The 23,038-nt window shown below is 42.2% G+C and overlaps 1 protein-coding gene across 3 annotated transcripts; it reads left to right on the top strand.

The window, feature by feature from the left end:
• Nucleotides 1–1,532: 1,532 nt before the first annotated feature.
• On the top strand, nt 1,533–20,022 carry LOC121877677 (disintegrin and metalloproteinase domain-containing protein 19-like). 3 transcript variants are annotated; one of them, XM_042383499.1, is made up of 18 exons: nt 1,533–1,637; nt 3,320–3,789; nt 4,292–4,389; nt 5,606–5,682; nt 7,395–7,449; nt 9,037–9,125; nt 9,945–10,066; nt 10,304–10,401; nt 10,821–10,973; nt 11,169–11,344; nt 12,088–12,144; nt 13,126–13,290; nt 13,831–14,101; nt 14,823–14,963; nt 15,150–15,325; nt 15,574–15,757; nt 16,324–16,510; nt 16,906–20,022. In XM_042383499.1, the coding sequence occupies exons 2-18, from the start codon at nt 3,354–3,356 to the stop codon at nt 18,342–18,344; spliced, it is 3,924 nt and encodes a 1,307-aa protein (XP_042239433.1). In that variant the 5' UTR covers nt 1,533–1,637; nt 3,320–3,353; the 3' UTR covers nt 18,345–20,022. The 3 variants fall into 3 exon arrangements, with proteins under 3 accessions (XP_042239433.1, XP_042239431.1, XP_042239432.1); XM_042383497.1 differs by lacking the exon at nt 1,533–1,637 and adding an exon at nt 2,360–2,502; XM_042383498.1 differs by lacking the exon at nt 1,533–1,637 and adding an exon at nt 2,360–2,831.
• Nucleotides 20,023–23,038: the final 3,016 nt, after the last annotated feature.

The following is a 23,038-nucleotide window of genomic DNA, read 5'->3' as shown; positions in this document are numbered from 1 at the left end:
CGGTGTCCTCTCTCTCTCTCTCTCTCTCTCTCTCTCTCTCTCTCTCTCTCTCTCTCTTACTCTAATAACACCATCACTAAATATTCTCTACTTCCTGTCAGTCTTTGGAAGTTTCGAAATACATACATACATCCATACATACATACATACATACATACATACATACATACATGCATACATACAAAGGTCCATATATATCACGTATATCCTTAATCGTGAAATTTGTTTATCTTTTAACATCCGCTATAATATACGATAAGTTGTTGCATATCCGGACAAGATGTTATGCAATAGAGACGAAGAAACATTAATTAATTTAACTTATTGGTTTTTTTTTAATATTTCAACATAATAAATAAATTGATATTTATTGATTTATAATAAGTTGTATTATATGAGGTTATGATATTAAAGAGGTAAGGTTGATGATGGGTTGATGATGGGTTGATGATGGGTTGATGATGGGTTGATGGGTTGATGATGGGTTGATGATGGGATGATGGGTTGATGATGGGTTGATGGGTTGATGATGGGTTGATGGGTTGATGATGGGATGATGGGTTGATGATGGGATGATGGGTTGATGGGTTGATGATGGGTTGATGGGTTGATGATGGGATGATAGGTTGATGGGTTGATGATGGGTGATGATGGATGATGGGTTGATGATGGATGATGGGTTGATGGGTTGATGATGGGTTGATGGGTTGATGATGGGTTGATGGGTTGATGATGGGATGATGGTTGATGGGTTGATGGGTTGATGATGGGTTGATGGGTTGATGATGGGATGATGGGTTGATGATGGATGATGGGTTGATGGGTTGATGATGGGTTGATGATGGGATGATGGGTTGATGGGTTGATGGGTTGATGATGGGTCGATGGGTTGATGATGGATGATGGGTTGATGATGGGATGATGGGTTGATGATGGGTTGATGGGTTGATGATGGGATGATGGGTTGATGGGTTGATGATGGGATGATGGGTTGATGATGGGTTGATGTGTTAAGACAGGAAATACCGTAGATGAGAAATAAAAGAAGAAGAAGAATAAAGGAGGTGGATGGTGAAGAGGGTTTGACTATAGGAAATTTGTACGAATTAAAGGGATGGGACGGAGGGAGGGAGGGAGAGAAGGAGGGAGAGAGGGAGGTAAGGAGAGAGGGAGAGAGGGAGAGAGGGAGGGAGGTAAGGAGAGAGGGAGGGAGGGAGATTACTCAGGCCATGTTGTTCATCTCAAACTGCATTCCCTAACATTAATAAACATTCTAAATGGTTAAAACAACAAATTACTTAACCACAACATTTACCAACTAAGTGCACGATCAGTAGGATAAGATAAGGATAGTGCTATTGGGATAAGATAAGGATTTGTGGTGTATTAGGGTTAGGATGAGACTGGTGTCACTGATAAGATATTGATGGTGTAAGTTTCAGTTGAACTTGTGACACAAATTATTATATATTGTATTGGTACTTAGTGAGAGCTGTCTGTCTCTCTCTGTCTCTCTCCATCTCTGTCTCTCTCTGTCTCTCTCTGTCTCTCTCCATCTCTGTCACTCTCTGTCTCTCTCACTCTCTCGCCAGGATCACCACGAGCCTATCACAAGAAACTCCAGAAGTACAGTGCAGGTGAGGCCTCCAGGGAACACCGGGTGAGTAAATTACAGGTAGAACACCGTCACACCTGGCAAGAGATGACCTATACCTGACGAAGATCCTGGAATGTCAACTCAAGAAGACACAGTACTACGCTACCTTTCTATCGTCTATTAATATGATGCTCAGGAGGGGTAATATTCCACTTTTAGAAGACTCTGAATATTCGGGAGTATTTCATTATAAGAATGTGTTGAGTATTGTTTTGATAATGAAGAATATTTGCATTAGTAAAAGAACATCATACGGGGGGTAACTGGGGAGGCCGGGGGTGACTGTGGAAGGGGCGGGGGAATGACTGGAGAGCTAACACGTTCACATGTCCTGAGTCATAGTTATTTCTTAAAAAAAAAAAAAACGCTTGAAAAAACAAATCTATGAAACGATGTATATCAAAATATTCACTTGTTGTTTCTTTATGTGAATTTGTGTACATTATTATTAAGATTAATAATAATGTTAAATTAAAGTAACAGGCATTGTATAGACTCACATAAAAGAATTATCCATATAAGGTAATCCTATCCAGCTAAAATGTAACCCACCCCTCCCCCCTGACGGCGCACTCCTCCAGCGTGTTATCTCCCACAAGACTCAATCACAACCACCATGACCCTGTAAAAATCTTCACGAGTCTCTGCTCATGTCAGTCAGCACACCGGAAGTCGGCTTAAGATACTGTCGTGAAGCGTCGCCTTGCTCCCGCCCTCGCTAGTGTTGTAGTATCAACGTATCAGAACTGACTGACTGTTCAACGCCTCCCTCTCTTAGCGCGGACACACACAGTAGCTTTGTTTGGTGTCGTGAGGGGATGAGTGTTGACATCATTGGTTACAGAGTGAGTTAATAGTGTTCCTGGATCAAGCTTTAACATACAAAACCCTTACTATTGGTGCTCATGAGAGGTGACAAGTGTGATGACATAGTGGGTAATAGTGTGTTCTCCCCAGGCACATACTTATTGTCATATGTCGGTAATGAGCGTGATGATTAGTGATGACAAGTAGAGTGAGTTTCAGACATCCTTATAAATCAACAAAATTTAAGGTGAAGATAAACACGACTCTGTAGTTACTTGGGAAATTCCACCCAGAGCTGACAGGATCAACAAACCCCAACAGACGCGTTATAAACAGTGACTTTGATCATCGTCAACATTACAGTACAGTAGGTGATGTGTCATATGTATGTGTGTGTGTGTGTGTGTAATAATTGCCAGTGGGCTTCAGTGTTTAATTAGCCAGCTATAGCAGACAACGTGAGGTACTGTACTACTGAGAGTGGCCTGAGTAACATGTCCTGATAAGATTGTGACGCCCATGTACCAATGTTGTGACTCATAGCGTAAACATTTCCTAAAACTGCGTTGGATGACTAATCTTATTTCTTATGTACAACTTCTAATGAATTTTTATAGTGAAGTAGTGAATAAGTCGACTACGGTAGGTGATGAAAGTGGCCCTCAAACGTAGTTATATAGTGAAAAAGGACGAGTGAACTGATTAATTAATGGGACACACATCCTGAACAATACTCATGGTTTGTTGACTTCTTTTAAAGTCCGGTATACCTGTATTTATAGTTATACCTGTACCTGTACTTACATATCTACCTGTACCTGTAATTACATGTTTATCAGTAATTAACATTTACAGACACAAGGACAACAAGGACTAAAGCGTCCTCACCATGACGAGGTTCCTAGCCCCTCCAGGCAACCTCTTCGTCCTCGTGCTCCGCCTTGGCCTCTTGGTGGCGGCCTCACACCCCTCAAACCCCCACACCTCCATCTCTCCTACTGACGAAGGGGTTCTGAAGGTCTCAAGCGTCATTAGAAGTACAGGAGAGTATTTACAAACAACGGATACAGGAGACTTCATTACCCTGGCGGAAGGCTCGTACCCCTTGAAGCTCATCTCTTCAACCTCACCTCCTGACGAAGGCTCAGATAAAAGTGTCCGGGTCTTGGGTGTCGAGAGAGACGCTGGAGAACTTTTACGAACGACCGATGAACTTAGAAGAGGAGGAGCGAGAGATACCGTGACAAAAGAAGAAACGAAGGAGAATAACGAAAATGCAATGAGTGACGGGGAAGGCAACACACCACGAACCGACAACAACTTAGGTATGGTAATAGTTTTTTTCCCTACACACACACACACACACACACACACACACCGAACAAACCTATAACTACATTATACCTCAAACGTTTAAGTCACACACCTGTTGCTTACCTGCCCTATAACATCTTACCTGTAATTAACTGTCTGTAATCTCCTATATTTCACTTGTAGTTAATCTGTATCAAATAATTACTTGTATATATGTATCTCTCCTGTATCTTCCCTGAATCTCTCACGTGTACTGTACCTGTATTTACTAGGTGAAGTTTAAATGTATCAACTGTATTTTTCAGCTGTATTTTACCTGTACCTCTCACCTGTACTGTACCTGCATCTCTTACCTGTACTGTACCTGTATCTCTCACCTGTACTGTACCTGTATCTTTCACCTGTACTGTACCTGTATCTCTCACCTGTACTGTACCTGTATCTCTCACCTGTACTGTACCTGTATCTCTCACCTGTACTGTACCTGTATCTCTCACCTGTACTCTCCGTCAGGTTGGTTCCTGGAGACAGAGGGAGTTGACGTGACGACTGTACCTGTTGTAACTCGTCTGCCCCGCCCTTCACTCACCCAGAAACCTCCCACAAGCCAGGTAACTCATGTTGTAACTCATTATAAAGCTTATCAATTAACTCATCCCTATTTTTTAAGTAACTCATCTTGTAACTCATAAAGTAATAAAAAAATGTAACTGATTAGTAACTCATCCTCTAACTTAACTCGTAACTCATGGCATAGTCCATCGCGTTACTCAATGGGTAAAAACCTTCGGTCACTCACCTGTTACCTAACAGCGTTTTAACTCTAGTTGTGTCTCAGGGAGGTAACTCAGGTAACTCACTCAGAGACTCTCTCGATTACTCAGTTACTCACCACGTCGGGTAACTCACGGTGTGTAGTGCCCGATTGTAACTATATTTGTAGCTAATACCGTATGTATGTATGTATGTATGTATGTATGTATGTATGTATGTATGTATGACTGCTCTAGTTTTCCTATAAATGCATCCTGAATGTTGTGTGTTGTAATGGTCTATCGTGTTCCAATAACTACGTCACTTCCACCATTCGAGAACCACTACAGTAACAACAAAGTCATAATTATAATATGATAGAAAGAAATTAGTTAGCCGGGAATTCCTACTTAGCCGGGAATTCCTACTTAGCCGAGAATTCCCGGTTGGGCAGACAGGAGGTTCCGTAGTTGGCAATTATCATCTTGTTTACCTATCACCCAACCCATGTGGTCCTGTGGTCATCCTGCTTCTGGTAACACTTCTCCTTTGCCTTACTTCCACGTTAAGATCAACCACTATAAACAGACATTCAACAAACTTTACGGTGGGTTTTTTTATACTTTTTTTTTATAAAAGATTTCTAAACGTTCATCCTCACTATTTTAGGTTCAGCAATAAATTAACTAACAAAACTCTCTCTGACACTGCCCACTATCCCTTTACACTATGCACTGCTCAAATTATGTACACAGTCGCAATTTTACAATCAAAGAGAAACAACTAAAGACAAGACATGTTACTAATACAAGGAAGTTGTGTTGTTTAGACATACAAAAACACATACATATTTTAAAGAAAATATAATAAACATATATTTTATCACCGGATGTATTTTGTCTGTTTATCTGAAAAAATAATATTCATACCAATTATTTTAAGAGGAAAATTACAAAGTAAAGCATCGAATCTGTCTCGTTAAATTATGAGAGAGAGAGAGAGAGAGAGAGAGAGAGAGAGAGAGAGAGAGAGAGAGAGAGAGAGAGAGATTCAATTTTATTTTTGCTCTCACAGTCCCGAGATGAAACGCCTTTAACACTGGAGTTCCTTTCTGGTGATCACCGACTGGTCCTCGTCCTTCACCCTACAAGGTAACTCATGTCACTCCTCCAGGTAATTCATGTCACTCATCCAGGTAATCCTGTCACTCGTTCAGGTAACTCATGTCATTCTTCCAGGTAATTCATGTCACTCCTCCAGGTAACTCATGTCACCCATTCAATTAACTCATGTCACTTCACCAATATTAATATTATTATTATTAGTAGTAGTAGTAGTAGTAGTAGTAGTAGTAGTAGTAGTAGCCGACACAGGAGGCCATAGTGGATATCGCCGGGACCCAACCGCCAGACGATATCCTATATGATAACAGTGAGTCTACTCAACCTGAAAATGTAGTACCAATAAACGCTGCTCCAATAGTAGCAGATGTCCACGAGGTGAATGAGAGACAGCCACCACAGTGGAATGGCATGTCGATGAAAATGCGGTCATATGGGTTAAAGAAACTTCCTCATAAATTGTCAGGTGGTCGCCAGCTAACCTGTTTGAACCACCCAAGTGTGCGGTCACCAAAGAAATGATTCGGGAGATGACTAGCCTCATAACCGAGTACACTCAGGACTGCTTCCTTGCCCCTTTAGCTCTTCAAATACTGGCAATAATACCCCATCTATTCTGTCAGAGGACACACACAAAGACTAAGCACAAAGAAAATGTGGCAGCAATGAAGAGAAGATTGACACTGTGGCAGACTGGGGCCCTTGATGATCTCCTATGTGAAGCAAAAACACTGCAGGAGAGACTGAAATTTATAGGAGACGGAAAGCAAAACACCGATGACGTCGCAAAAAATTTTGGAAACAAAATGCTTGTGGGAAAAGTGTCCTTGGCGGTCAGATCTCTCACAGAGGAATCCTCCGGTGGTGTTCTGCCAATAAGCAGAGAGATATTAAAACAAATTAAAGGAAAAACACCCCCCTGCAAGTGAAGAGGAAGGCACCAGGTTCCAGGGTGACGAAAACCCACCAAATGCTGTCCTGTTCGAAGAAAATAACAGGAGGGATGGTGTGGAAAAAAGCACTGAAAACTCAAAGAGGGGCCGGCCCTTCAGGTCTGGATGCAAACGGTTGAAGAGTCATCCTCAGCACTAACAAGTGTGGCCCCGTAGCAAGTGATCTCTGCACTGCCATTGCCGCCCTTGCAAGAAAGCTAGCAACTTCGTGCTGCCAGCACCTCCATGCTCTGACGGCCTGCCGCCTCATTCCCCTGGATAAGAATCCAGGATGTAGGCCGATAGGGGTAGGGGAAGTGCTGAGGCGGATCATCGGAAAATGCATAATGGAGGTGGTAAAGGATGATATCTGAGTAGCGGCGGGGAACCTGCAAGTTTGTGCTGGCCACCAGGCTGGAGGGGAAGCTGCCATTCACGCCATGAGAACGATATTTGAGCAGCGTGACTGTGAGGCCGTTCTCCTGGTTGATGCTTCCAACGCATTCAACATACTTAACCGCAAGGCCACACTGCACAACATCATGATCAAGTGTCCAAGCTTTGCAATGTATGTTGAAAACACCAATAGGAATTCATCAGACCTCAATATAGTAAACATCAAGACTCCAAGAGGTGATACCATCATACAGTCAACTGAAGGAATAACGCAGGATAGCTACTTATGTATTTGGATATTTAATATTAAGGTAATAAAATGGTGGCGAAGGTAAGGCTATTGGGGGAGGCTGGAGGCCATTATAAAAAAAAGTAGTAGTAGTCACCAACTAACTATCGTATTAACCTCTCCAGGGATCTGTTGGCCGCCACCTACACTGAACCTGCTGACGAAAGAGCATCCGCCCTGGTAAGTAACTCAACATACACACAGACACGTACGAAGACATTATATATAGGCTATATATATATATATATATATATATATATATATATATATATATATATATATATATATATATATATATATATATATACATATATATATATATACATATACTGTATATATATATATAACACGAAGACATACAGGGTATAGCACAAGCGCCACCGACGCCATAATCATGTTTATGACTGCAAACGGTTCTTAAAACATCTTATTTTCATGAGCTGATGGATGAAGTGCAAAATCACCACTGTCCACATGGTTAAAAGTCCATAGACAAAATCCTAACTCTGGTCCGCATCTCATTGAAGCGACATTTTGACCATTTATGCGTGGTGAATGTAGCACATCCGCCAAATTCTTTGTGTCATAAGGCTGTAAGTGTGTTTGTGGGCTTGGGGTGAGGGTTTTGGGGTAAGAAGGGAGTTTGTTGGTGGAGGTAGCCAATCAGCAAGCAGAACTGCATGCCGGGCAGGGCTGGTGGAGCACTTTTTTCAGTCCTTGTCTTGAGATTTCAGAGCAGAAGAGGTGCATCTCGTGCTAAGGGAGCGAGCTTTTCGTCTTTAATATCGCCGTTGGCGGTTGTGTATTATCACTACACAACAATGTCAAGTGATAGTGACTACTTTGATTATGTTGAGACCCAGCCTGAGCCCTCTACGTCGATTGGAGGTTTCTCTTCAGTAATGTTTTATTCTCAGAAGCCACCCAGGGAGTCAGTGTCCCAGAGCCTGATGACAGTGAAGCCTCCCACAGTGGGAAAACAATTTAGGGTGTATTTTTATTATGATAATCATGATTGGAAAACAAAAACATTTACCTGAGTTTTTATTACAAAACATTAAGGAAACAGTATTTTTGGTTAGGTTGGGTTAGGTTAAGTGAGGTTAACAGTATCGCTGCCAAAAAATATTTGCATAATCTATAAACATTCGGCTTCATTTTAAAACAGACTACAACATTCTAACTAGAATACTTTCCATGTTATCAATTTCTGAATGTTGCAAACTTTGAATGCATTTCCTGACAAAAAATGAGAATGGTGCTTGTGCTAGTTTCTCCACGCAACGCCACAGACATACAAACACGGATGTAGGCACGTACGTCGATAAAGACACGCAGTAATGACACAGTTTTTTTATTCTATCTCTTAACCTTTTCACTGTAGACAGTAGTACGATGTGGCCTTCTGGAGGTGACGTGGTTGACAGCACATACACACACACACACACACACACACACACACACACACACACACACACACACACAGAACTATTGTATTATTGTGTTTATTTAAAGTACTCATTACCAATAAAAATCAGGTCTCATACATACATACATACATACATACATACATACATACATACATACATACATACATACATACATACATACATAACCTTTAGACACACATCTTCTTTATTTGTAATTTATATTCCTAAAATTTCCAACAAAAAAATGTTCTACAGAAATGCCTTCTAATGATCTATATACTACACAGTAATCTATATTGACCAACCCATTGATAGAATCGCCATTACCTACCTGCAGAAGGCGAGTCCGAAGGTGTGTGAATACCAGGGTGTGGTGAAAGGTGTGGCCAACTCCTGGGCCGCCCTCACTCTCTGTGGCGGTGTCAGGTGAGTCTATGTCTGTCTGTGATTGTGTTAGGGTGCGTCTTCACTTGGGAATTTTAGCCCGAACGAACCAAACGAGCAGACAACGCACGAACGAACAGAACGAGCAATTCGAGTGCAAGCTCTCTGTATTGTGTGTTCGACGGTGCTCGTCTTATTCCCACCGTGTTCCCCAGTTGAACCATGGATCTCACAGTGGCAGCAGGTGCATTCTTCATTATTTACTCCTTAGCAAAGAGGAAGAAACAATCTAGGAGAGTGTGGTTAAGGCGACTATTTTCTGGACGGAAAAATATGTCCCTGTTGAGTGACATGGATCATGGCCATTTGAAAAACTTTACTCGAATGACACCCTTTTCCCTCCTGAAGCTGGCAAGTAACCTTCCCATTTTTTCTTCCCTTCTCCTGGGAACATTCCATAATTTGTGCAATGCTCACCTAGCAATCATGGTTCCTAACTTTATTGTAGTACAAGCCATGTTGGGGATTCCACAGATGGAAAACGTTTGGCGAGCTCGGTTCGGCTCGGACACGTCCTTACTAGCCGAATTCTGATCGGCGCGTTGTGCTCGTTTGGTTAGTTCTGGCTAAAATGCTCAGGTGAAGACGCACCCTTAGAAAAATATCTGTCTGTTGTAGCTTTGTTTGTGTCTGTCTGTGGCGGAGCCAGGGATGTCTGCTTCTGTCTATGGTTAAGTGTGCGTGTGTGTGTGTGTGTGGCCACACAGTTTACATTTAGTTTTGTTCCCATCTGCTTGAGTGTGTTTGAGGGTGGAAAACGGACGTATGTCATTTTCCTGAAGGTGGTGTTGTATCCTCCAGGGGCGTGGTGGTGGGTGGGGGTCAGGAACTACTGGTGGAACCCTCGCCTGGAGCCTCGTCGCTAAAAGATCCCCATCGCGTCTTCTCTTCCTCTCTCCTTCACGTCTCACCGGGATCCTGTGGTAAATGGAGCCTTAGTCCTGTAGAAGGATAACTTTAACCCTTTCAGACCAATGATTTAACCCCTTGAGAACGATAATTAGACCCCTTTGACACCGGTAGTTTAACTTCTTTGAGACTGATGGTTTAACCACTGGAGAATTTTTTGACATGCAGCATTAAACTATATATACAGACAACCTCGTAACCCAAATTAATCTAATCTTATCTCAATTATCTACCCTGTCCAACTTGTACAGGAGTGACCACTACTGTCCAGAAGTTCACGGGTGGCGAAGACAACAGCGGTAACAGTAGTAGAAACAAACGTCGGAAAGCCGTGGCAGTCTCTCACAGGGTAATGTATGTTCTTTCACTCTGGATGGGTGTCGGGAGGATACCAAAACTCACCTGCCTCAGATAGATTTACCTGTTGGAGCGAGGGTCAAAGAATGTTTCCCCTCAACTGTGAGTAACAAGTTGAAAGGACGTGTGATACTTAAGAGACGTGAATACTATTTATCGATAACTTCTTTCGCCTTTTCCTCCTTTTTATCTTCTCTTTCTTTCCTCTCGTCCTCCTCTTCCTCGTCCACTTCTTCTTTTTCCTCCTCCACACCTCCTGTAACCACTTTTTGTGTCTCCTCTTCCTCCCCTCCTTCTCTCTCCCCACTCCTCCTCCTCTTCCTCCTCTCCTCATCTTTTTTCTCTTCCTACTTATCAACCTCCTCCTTCTTCTCCTCCACACTTCCTTCATTAATGTCAATGTCTTTACAGGAGCGTCGGGCTGCGTTCTACGGTGGGTCACTGTGGACGAAGGACACCACCAGGTTTGTGGAGTTGGTCTTGGTGGCGGACAAGAGCTATTACGACACTTACGGTCCTAACACCCGGGAACGCTGTAAAGCCATAGTCAACATTGTCAACGCGGTGAGTAAAGGTGTGTGTGTGTGTGTGTGTGTGTGTGTGTGTGTGTGTGTGTGTGTCTGTGACTCCAATATACCACATTACAGGTATATCTTTCCTTTCACTATACTTTTCAATATACCGTACCACTAAATATAACTGTAACTTCCAATGTATCAAACCAATGTACCACACCACTGTACCACACCACTATTACAGATATACCGGCCGCTGGGTTTGGTAGTGGTTTTGGTACATATCGAAGTATGGAAAACGAGGGACCAATTTCAGGTGACCAACAATTTTAAATCAAACTTGGAAAAACTGAAAGAGTACACAGAACAACTGGATGTGGAGAGACCTGACCTGAACTACGACAATATCGTCCTAATCACGTGAGTCTTCCGTGGTCAATGTAAAGGGCAATGGTGGGTAGGAAGGGCAATGGTGGGTAGTAAGGGCAATGGTGGGTTGGAAGGGCAATGGTGGGTTGGAAGGGCAATGGTGGGTAGGAAGGGCAAGGAAATTTATATGTTGATAAGGTAAAGCTGGCAACAAAGGAAGGGCAATGATAGTCGGAGGGAAGGGCAAGGAAGATGGGGGTCATTCATTGATGGGCAAGGAAGGACAAATATGGGGTAATGAGCAGGAAACCAAGGGCAAGGGTCATTGGGCAGTACTTGGATAGGAAGGGCAAGGGGGATAAGATTAAGGAGATCGACGCTGGACAGGTGGGCAATTGAATTAGGGCAGGAGGAGGGCAATAGTTGACGGAAGATGTCCGTCTACCCGTCTTCTGGGAGGTGAAAAAACTACTGTAAGAATAACGTAATATCTATCTATCTATCTATCTATCCATCTAATCTATCTATCTATCTATCTATCTATCTATCTATCTATCTATCTATCTATCTATCTATTTATCTATCTATCTATTTATCTATCTATCTATCTATCTATCTATCTATCTATCTATCTATCTATCTATCTATCTATCTATCTCACTTCCATCAACTCTCTCACTCAAGAAATTTAACAAATTAGTTGACCCATTTCATCTCATGTCAGCTCGTTACACCTCTACACTAACTACAGTTAATGGTGAACAGAATAAGATGAATTTTATTTCTATTTACAGAGTAGTCGACTTCGATGGCACCACTGTGGGTTTTGCTACTGTAGGTGGGATGTGTAGGTAAAGTCTCTCTCTGTCTCGTTGTATTTCTCTAGGGAGTGATTTTGTTTATGTCTCTGTAACCCTGTATCATCTCTCTGTGTCTCTCCTATGTGTGGTTATTTGTTCTCTCTGAGTTTAATGTCTCTCTCTATATAATGTAATGTTAATTATCTCAAAATAACTCACTGATCAGGGGTGGAATACTGTAATGGCTGTAAGTCCTTTTCTGTAACTCAAAACAAATCATCCGCCATCTTGTGACGTCATATATTGTATCTGAAGGCTGTAACTTAAAGGACCTTCAAAGTTCCTGTAACGATACAAACCTGGACATAGCCTGTATCTCTTGGTACTCGAGATACAAACTTCACCACACTTTATATGAACCCCAAGTGTTTTTTTTTTTAATTTAGACGATGTTTTTTTGTCTAATTTCCCCAATAAAACATCCTTTCGTTTTATCATTTCTTCCAGCATGGCTAAAATTCATCCTCTGAAAAAAATTATAGCTTCTTTTGATAGCTGAACCCTCCATCTCCAGACTCTGAAGCTTGTTTTGTTTATAAATTACGTGCCCTCAAGTCAGCTTTGAAAGCGTAATAGTAGATTACAACAAGAGCTTTGCCGAGTGTGTAACTTAGGAAGTGTTGTGAGTGAGTGCCTGGCCCTTGTATCTCTCTCTGTAGTAATCTTGTTATGTATATATTTAATTTACTGTTGATTATTTTGAGTAAATCAGTAAGGGGTGCCCGAACACACAGGAACTACCCCCCCCCCCCTAAATAAAAATCTGCTGAGACCCACAAAACCTCCACAAAGGAAGGCTCATAAAAAATTCAGCAAAACACACACAAACACATCAAATAAGACTCTCCCCCCCCCAACAGTTAAGACTCTTAAAAAAAAATCTGACCCACCCGATCATATACAAAGACCCCCTTAATTATCACCCAAGACCCTCCAAGTTATCATTTAAGACCAACTTTTTTGGTTCGGCAGTAACAAGGACTCCGTGTCGGTGGTTCAGGACCGAAGCGAGGAACTCGGCGTTGTGGCCCAAACCATGGCACACGAGATGGGTCATAACCTGGCCATGGTACACGACGAAGACATAGAAGATTGCCTCTGTGAGGCTAACAAGTGCATCATGAGCCAGACTGGAGAGTGAGTGACAATAAGAGTTTCGGTGAGAGAAAGGCAAGGAGGGACAGGAAGAGTGGCTATGGTGGCTATAGTCAAGGAGGAAGTGTGCCAGTGTGTCAAGTAAATCTCTCTCTCTCTCTATCTATCTCACACACACAACACCTTTGCCATCCCCTTCTGGGGCTTACAAAAAGTTATAAATGTTATAACAATACAATAATTATCTTTACAGCAATGAAATAGTTCACTTTGACATGAACACTGTACTGTACTACATTAAAAGAACACATGATGTAATCACCTGCCTGCTCCCTGCCTCCCTCCGTCTCTCCAACTCACAGTGTCTTGGGGAGCGTGTAGGGAGGGAGGCAGGGAGTAAGCAGGAAGGGAGGGGGGAGTGGGAGGCAGGGACATTTTTCTGGGACACCCTATAATACTGAGTTGGTGTCACAGTGGTATAAAACAATATACTGTCTATATGTTTTGAAACTGTGAGTATACAGCCAAAAATGGTATCCATCTTCAAGTAAACAAACAAACAAGTCATGCTCTCCTTCACAGTGCGTGGTTTAACTCCAAAATTGGGTGGAGCTCCTGTAGTAAACAGCTTCTGGCCTCCGGGTTCGAGTCCAACTCCTTCAAGTGCCTGAAGAACGTGCCGACGACGCTGGTTAGTGACAGCAGCTGCGGTAACGGCGTGGTGGACCCTGACGCCGGGGAGCAGTGTGACTGTGGCCCCGTTGAGTTCTGTGACAACCTCTGCTGCGTCGCCGCCACCTGCCGCCTCGCTGTCAACGCTTCCTGCGCCACCGGGTCATGTTGTGACACTCAGGTGAGGCTTAACCTCCTGTTGTGACACTCAGATGAGACTCAACCTCCTGTGGTGACACTCATGTGAGACTCAACCTCCTGCAGTGACACTCAGGTGAGACTGGACTTATATTGATTTGCAATATCTGTCAAGACGGCCGTTGACACCAGCTGCCCTTGATAACCATTCACTGCCGACTCTCCATCTAGGCAGGACACCACAAATGATAAAGGATCCCTCCCTTCACCCCAAGATGTTCTATAGCTGTCTTGAACTTATCAAGGAGCTCCTTACTCCTACACCGGCCAATATCATTGCCTCCTCCACTGAGGCAGATAATGGGTTTGTTCCCATTGCCCCCTGAAATTTTGTGAGGAAACGAAAGGAAGAAAACTGAAACATTTCACCTCAGATGCTAAAGAATAACTGATATATAATAAGTAATACATAGATAAATTGATAAATGAGTAAATACACCGTACAACATTATTGAATAAGAAAAAAAAAATATATATATACTGTATATATATATATATATATATATATATATATATATATATATATATATATATATATATATATATATATATATATATATATATATATATATATATATATATTATTTTTACTTTGTTCTATCTGAGAAATTTTAGGAACTTATTTTTGTTAATTTTGTATTTATTTATTTATTTATTTATTTATTTATTTATTTATTTTTATTTTTTCATGTCATGCCTACCAGACGTGTCATCTGAAGGGTGAAGGAGTGATGTGTCGTGCGGCGGTAACGGAGTGTGACTTACCAGAGTATTGCCCACCTGACTCTGAAGTATGTCCCAACGACGTCAAGTTGAGAGATGGGACCCCGTGTAAGGAAGGCAAGGTGAGTGAGTCCCAAAGAGTCCCAAGACCAGTAAGGGAAATACGTTTTGGTTTCCCTGAGTTTCCCTTTTCCAGACAATAAATGAGAAGGTATTTTTGGGGTCCAGGTAATTGGTGTAAGGTTTTGGTGTAGGGAGCAGCAGTAATCCCTTACAGGAGTCTCAAGACTAACATTCCATGATTTCAGGGTAACTGCTACGAGGGTGAGTGTGGGAGCCACGAGGGAAGATGCCAGGCAGTGTGGGGCCATAGTGCCACAGTCGCCAGCCCCGTCTGCTTCAACAAGATCAATATTAAAGGAGCTTCTTATGGTAACTGTGGCAAGAGCGACAATTCTAAGATCCCTCATATATGTTCCCTAAGGTGAGTGTGTGTGTGTGTGTGTGTGTGTGTGTGTGTCATATATGTTCCCTAAGGTGAGTGTGTGTGTGTGTGTGTGTGTGTGTGTGTGTCTGTGAGTGTGTGTGTGTGTGTGTGTGTGTGTGTGTGTGTGTGTGTGTGTGTGTGTGTGGTTGTGTGTGTGTGTGTGTGTGTGTGTGTGTGTGTGTGTGCGTGCCTTGCTAAGCCTTGTCAGCTCACCACTACTCCTTTACCCTCTCCTTCGCCCTCAGAGACGCCCCCTGCGGAACTCTCCACTGTCACCCGGGCCTGAATGAGGAACCCAAGTTATATGGCTCTTTCAGGTATGGTAGCCAATATCAGGGCCGTGAATTATGTTCTTACATCCTCGCCACCAGTGACATCTCCAGTAGCGTGTGGCTTTCTCCTGACGGCGCTAAGTGTGGCGAGAACCAGGTACTATATTATGTTGGTGATGGTCATATTGTTTATGTTAACTGTGGCTGATATGGATCTCTTACAGATTGGCACCACAGATTATTTCATCTGAACAATAGGCACCCCAACCTAATTACAACTGAAGACTAAGCACCCTAACGGTAAACTTGATTTTACTTAAACTAATTAAACCTAGCTTAACCTAACCTAACTTAGCCTAAACAAACCAAACTTAATTTAACCAAACCTAACTTAATCAAACTTAATCTAATCAAACGTAACATAACCTAAGCTAACTTAACCTAACGTAAGCCAAGCTAGGATGATTAATTTTCAGGTGATCTGGCGATACAGCTACTATTACTTGTACTACTACTACTACTACTACTACTACTACTACTAATAATAATAATAATAATAATAATAATAATAATAATAATAATAATAATAATAAATTTTTCAGGACAAGAACTTACGTACATATAGTAATTAGTTACAGCATTAAACAAAACAAATGAACGATCTTATCAACAACAACAACAAACTTTAACAATCTCCAAATATTTTTTTTCTTCCTGACGAAGTTGTGTGTGAACCAAAAGTGCCAGGACGTTGGTGCTCCTGAAGGGGACTGTAGAGATGGGTGTTCTGGCCGTGGCGTGTGTAATAACCAGAAACACTGCCACTGTGACCCAGGCTATGCACCTCCTGCTTGTAATTACGTTGGTCGTGGTGGTTCGATTGATAGCAACCCGATGGAGCCGCCGAGGAGTGAGTAGTCTTCAGTGTGGATGTTCGTGTACTAACTCTCTCTAGTGTGGATGTCTCTTAAGAACTCAGTGTGGATGCTCGTATACTAACTCTCTCTAGTGTGGATGTCTATTAAGAACTCAGTGTGGATGTTCGTGTACTAACTCTCTCTAGTGTGGATATCAACTAAAACCTCAGTGTGGATATCGTGTACTAACTCTCTGGTGTGAATACTGCATAGCAGCTCTCACTTGTTGTCCAGGGGTGGGTTCATTTGTCCAGAGGTGGATTATTTTTTCCAGGGGTGGGTACTTTTAACATGGGTGGTGTGTTTTTGAGTGCTCTCGTTAATTAGACTAAAGTGACATCATCATCTGACTGCTGGAGAGAGTGTTTCATAATGATCTGTTTTCCAGGGATGAAGCCACTGGTTGATGCTCTCGTCTCCCTGGGATTAATTTTCCTGGTTGCTGTTATCATCTTGTTCTGCTGTTGGAGTCGAATACAGTGGTGGTGGGAGCGCACAGGGCGACCTTTGTGCCTGCCTTGCTGTGCCTCCTGTATAGACTCCTGCTGCTGCCCGCTCACGACCAAAGCCATCCACTGGATCCTCACCATTCGTTGCTTCAAAACACAAAAGAAAAACGTCCGGAAAGAAGTGTGTCAGGTAAAAGAGAAAGCCAAAATAAATGGTGAAGTGGATTTAGATTTCAAAGACTGTTCACCACGCACTAAAACCTGGGGGAAGGCAGACGAGAAACTAATGACGGAAGTGGTCACACTCACGCCTAAGAAATCTCCAGACATAAGGAAGAATATACAGTTACCTTCTCGCTCCCCTGTGTTCCGCCACAAGTCTGCACAAGAACTCGACCACCCAACATATTTACAATCCGTCTCGGTGGACTCTGGCTGTATTGCTGATATCGAGGATGTTGACACCAATATAACTCCTAATTCTAAGATGTCAATGACTAGTTTGATCTCCGTATTTAGTAAACATTGCTCTCTATCCTCGAAAAAAGCAGGACAGAATGATAATCAACTTCCAAGACATTTTGAAAGGCAGAAATCGATGCCTCTAAGTCGTTTTGTTGTGGATCCTCTTGTGGGGAACCGGAGCTCGAGGCAGGGTTCTCCTCCCCCAGACCATATGAAGACAAACTTTCGCCGATCCATCTCTAGTGACGTTACTAATGGGCGTCCAGGATGGGCCCCGCTAACCCAGCCACCCTCAAACAAGACTTACAGGATTGACGAAAACTTGCAGAAACTACCCAAACTGGCCGATAATGCTTTCGTTCAGTCTGAAAATGGAAACAAGTTAGTGAATTCCAGCCATTACGGTCAAGAATCTGTAACCCAGACACAAAAGAAGCCATTAATGCCTCCAAGAAATTCCAGTTCGCCCCCGAAGAAGGTCTCACCCATTAGAGTAGCGCCTCCGCCCCCTGCACCCACACCAGCGAAAGGAGACCAGACCAAGACGCCCTCGATGTTTCTCTGGAAAGGGAAGACCGGCCCTGATCATTCTAAATTACCTGGAACCGGTAGTGACCCTGACACAAAAACAAAACCTCCAAGACCGATGCACGAGGGAAAGAGTGACGCTGCCTCCCTTGGGCCATCCAAACCAACGAGGGTTCCTCTGATGCCGCCAAAGACAAGTCCTCCTAAGCCGCCAAAGACAGGTCCTCCTAAGCCTCCAAATAAGGGACCTTTAAAGCTGCCAAATACAGGTCCCTCTAAGTCACCAAACACCGCGTTACAGTCTGGAGCCAAGAAGAATGTCCCAGTTCCGTCTGGCAAAGGAGTCAGCGTGAAGGATATAGCACGTCGGCTGGAGCAGTCGTAGCAGACCGTCACTGCCGAGGATGAACCAACTCTCGTGCCTAGTTATGACTTAACGAATCTGTCTTAAGAGTCACCTGTGTCACCAATCTAGGATGATTCTCACATTATATTTTATCAAAACAAAGAATCTCAATCAACAATTCGTTATCTAGCTGAAGACATAAGAAGAAATGGTATATCTTCTTTAACGTAATCATCAAGATGTACAGTTCAGTTGCGGGCAAAATTCCCTGGACACTTGGCCATAATACGTAACGAGAAGCAGCATTATTAGATGCACACCAATCAGATATACGACCACAGAAGTAGACGCCAGATATTGCCAAGTGTCCAGAGAATTTTGGATACAACTGTACTTCTTTAATTAATGTTGTATATTACTGTATGACCTGATATAAAGAGACTTATTGTTGAAGTGTTGTATGATGACGTCAACATCTCAGTGACCGTTATCGACTTGTAGTGTTGTTGTAACGAGAGAATGACACTTAAGAAGCAGCATAACAAGTACCTAGTGTTCTGTATGCTCAAAACATTCATTTAAATCTCGTCTTCGTAAATGATTCATCGCTTAATTTGCAGTTCCCTAGAATACTGTGTGTGTGTGTGTGTGTGTGTGTGTGTGTGTGTGTGTGTGTGTGTGTGTGTGTCAAAGGAGGATAATGGAGACTGACAATCACTGTACGTAAAGATTTATTTATATGTTATAGGACTTCATAATAGCTCTCTCTCTCTCTCTCTCTCTCTCTCTCTCTCTGTCTCTTCATTCTGAAAGGCTTCGATCCTCATGACTCAGTGAATGTGAGGAAACACCTGGTGAAAACTTGTACATGTGTGTGTGTGGGGGGGGCATCTGGCCCCGTGTGTACACTATATCACTTTCCAGATATAATGATGAGTGTGTCTCTGTCAGTCCCTCCTCCCGCTCACAGCCAACGATCTGTCACAGGCTAAAAAAAATAATCTGAAATGTTTTACTGATATTATAAACATACATTATATATATGCATACAGCAGCCACACTATTGTTTCCTGATGAAATTCGAATCATTACCAGTTGTACCACAAACGCCTAAGGTTATCTGTGGTAACTGTGGTGGTCTTGGTTCTGGTCGTGCAAGGAGGCGTTGGTCTGTATCATGCCATGCGTCTGTTGTGTCTATTCTGAGTACAATATAAATAATAAACCCGCTATCTAATTTTTTTTGTCATGGAATATCAGAAACTTGTTTATGTAATTTTGTTATTTATGATTTGGTTTTAAGTGAATACAGAGATCTCTATTTACCAATAAACCTTTGTTTATATTTACATCTCTCCCACACACCTGTCTCCTCAGTGTCCAGTTATAGAGGTGAGGTTAAGTTAGGTTAGGGCCACAGGGTGTCCTCACCGGTCTCCTGGGACCGTATACACAAAACTTTTCTGCTACTGACATAATAGTACTGTTAGCTAGCAGGAAAATTTAAAAGTTATTCACAAAGCTTAACTCACAAACTTTTACCGCACGAATATTTGTTTGTTAAGTAGACCACTAAACAGCGCTAAGGATAACAGGAGTTCATCATATAAAATGGTCTTATGGCTGAATAACTTCAAGAAAATTATGAGGATTAATTTCAATATTTACATTTATATACATTTTGATCATTAAAATAATAAAAAATATAATCTATACAGTTTGAAGGAGGATTTATTAACCAAGGATAGTGACCGGTGGCTTGGCCTTGCCGTGCTGTTTGTAAACAAACTTTATTGAGGAAATGAAAGTCTCAACCCCACGAAAGACAAGGAAGCCCAACTGGACAGCAGACCAGACTTTATTATTGGTGGATGCCATTGAAGAGAAGAGGTTAATATTGAATGGCCGCTTGAAGGCTTTCCTGAATAATAAAGACAAAAAGAGGGGGTTATTTTTTATCAACCCAGCACCTTTTACGATTTTTTTTCTTACCATTTAGTAGATCTCATCGAGCAACGAAAAAATATACTTGAATTAAGCGGCGCATTCCAAAAATAAACGCGATATTCGCAATTTATTAGTTGTAAAAACACGAATTTTTAGAAGTCCCAATTTGATGTTATAGTGAAAAATATGAGTCGCCACACACCCATAACCGCCCATGTTCTCTCAACATCCAGTGACCATGTGTGTGTGTGTGTGTGTGTTTAATAATAGATTCCAGTGTTAAGAGCATTTAGTCTTGGGTGTCACGGCACTAACTCACCCCTCCCCTCCCCCCGTAGTTTAGTCTGGGTGGGTGGTTGGTGAGGAACTTACCTGACGACGGCCTAACCTAACTTAACCTAACCTAACAATGATGACATCGTTAGTCCACTAAGTTACCGATAAAATTACCACTATAGTTACATTGTTGTGGCTCCAGTGTAAACATTGTAGGCAATATGTGAAGCCTACTTTGTTATCAGCAACATTGTGTTCATGAAAATATCCTTTATTATTTTTGGACTATTGTTGGTAACACAAAAATGTTTCTTGTTGATGAGTGTGATGTTGGTAACACTGGTGTGGGCTACAGTTGGCAACAGTGGGCCTGGTTGACGAGGGAGGTGGGCGGCTCGTGTCATAACCCACAGCGAGACAGGGGGAGTGAATGTGTCTCTTACTTATTGAACCATATCACTCTCACCCATTATTGTGGGATCCCAGACACAACAAAAACAAACAGAAGACTAACGTGTGGGGGAGAGCGAGAACTTTTATACAGAGAGGAAGAGCAGAGGTTGAAAAGATGGAATCCTTGATTGGACAATTACGGAGGAAAATAAGGAAAGCAACTGAGAAGAAACCAGGTGAGTTTATGATGACTACACCTCTGTTTAGTGTGGCCGTCACGACACACATATTACAACAATGTTTGATGTGGCCCCGCCTTAACTTAACCTAACCTCACTCACACTCCTCCATCAGCGGCAACCACCACACCCACTATTACTACTTTTTTTTTAATGGCCTCCAGCCTCCCCCAATAGCCACACCTTCGCCACCATTTCATTACCTTAATATTAAATATCCCAATACATAAGTAGCTATCCTAGCTGTGTTGAGTTAGTTGAGCCGCAGATCTATGCGGCATTCAGTGACTGTTGCCTCATAGTCAATATCTGCAACTGTTGTCGGCTTCGGGAGCGATGCTCTCGTTCCCCTGAGGCAAAGCAATGCAGACCTAAGCAGAGAGAAGGACAGTCGACATCTCAACCAGGCTGTAACGTAGCTTATGGGCTGCTGCTTCCGTTCAGATAACACCTCTGCGAGTCTGGCATAGAAATATCTTGCTCTTGGTCCCATCCCATCAGAGGTTGTGAACACCAGAGGAGTGAAGCTGCTTGATAAAAATTCAGAATTCTCTTCCCAGTACAATATGGGTTGTATTAAGGCGGAACAAGAGGACAGAGCTGTCAGGATTATGACTTGTTAGCAAATATAATTATTGCAATGCTAATTTCTATCTATTTACATGACAATTTCTGATAAAAAGGGTTTTGATGGTACAACACAAGCATGTATATATGGTAGGTATTACTAAAAATATTAATACTTAGACAATAAATATCTTTTAAGAGATGATTTAAAGGACGGGAGTGTAGTCTTTGCTCGGGTGGGTGGGGGCAAGTTGTTCCTCACCTTCACACCATGATATTTTATGAGGTCTGGGACTGAGAGGAGCATGGGGGGTGGTCTTAGTATAGCTCTGGGTGCCCTAAGTTGTATCTCTGATTATTTCGGAACTGGAAATAATTGTTGTCAAGCAAGTGATTGACAGATTTATAAACAAATAGGGCACAACAGTAGGTGTTAATATCCTCGAATTTTAAAATTTAAAATTTCGTTAGTTGTTTGTTTGTGTGATGTGGGTTTTTTTTTCAAGTAAGTCATTGTCCGCACAACTCTCTTTTGTGCTTTAACCGGGGATTGTGTTTTTGAAGAGCCAAAGGCCCCCCCCCCATAGTGTGTGACAGTGTATCAAGTGTTGGTAAACAAGATCATAATAAATTTATATCATTGCTATGAGAGTGAGTGACTGTCGAGTGTCATACATGTTTATTGACTTTACTGTGAATGGCTTGTATATTTTTTCTCCAGCTAAGTTTCTCATCAACAATAACCCCCACAAAGAATTCAGTATTTTGTTCGCGTTTGAGGACTGTATTACCAAGGTAAAGGGGGTCCAAATCTGGGGGTAAGTTTTTCCTTCTGTGAAAGATCCTGTAGTGGGTTTTTTCGGGGTTTAAGGTCAGTTTATTACGTATTACCCAGGTCCTGACTTTAGTCAATTCAGTATTCATGGAGGTCTGAGTTGCTGGCATAGAGATTACTATCGTCTGCAAATAAGTTGTATTTTATGAGAGTGCTGGCGTGGACTATGTCGTTTATGTACAACAAAAACAGTACTGGACCGAGAATGGAACCTTGAGGGACGCCATACAAAATTGGTGAGGAGTCAGATTGGTGGTTATTATAGCAGGCATACTGCTTCCTATAGACAGATATGAGGTAAACCAATTGTGGGACAGGCCCCTAACTCCGTAATGTTCAAGCTTTGAAAGGAGGATGGTATGGTCGACAGTATCAAAGGCTTTAGAGAGGTCCAGGAATATACCGACTGTGAACTGACTGTCATCAAATGAGTTTAAGATGTCATTAGTAAAGGATAGCAGAGCACTCTCAGTCGA

This window comes from Homarus americanus, unplaced genomic scaffold, assembly GCF_018991925.1.
Source record: "Homarus americanus isolate GMGI-L3 unplaced genomic scaffold, GMGI_Hamer_2.0 scaffold25611, whole genome shotgun sequence".
Classification (NCBI taxonomy): domain Eukaryota; kingdom Metazoa; phylum Arthropoda; class Malacostraca; order Decapoda; family Nephropidae; genus Homarus; species Homarus americanus.
Note: the sequence above shows the minus strand (reverse complement) of the source record. Positions and strands in the feature narration are given on the sequence as shown.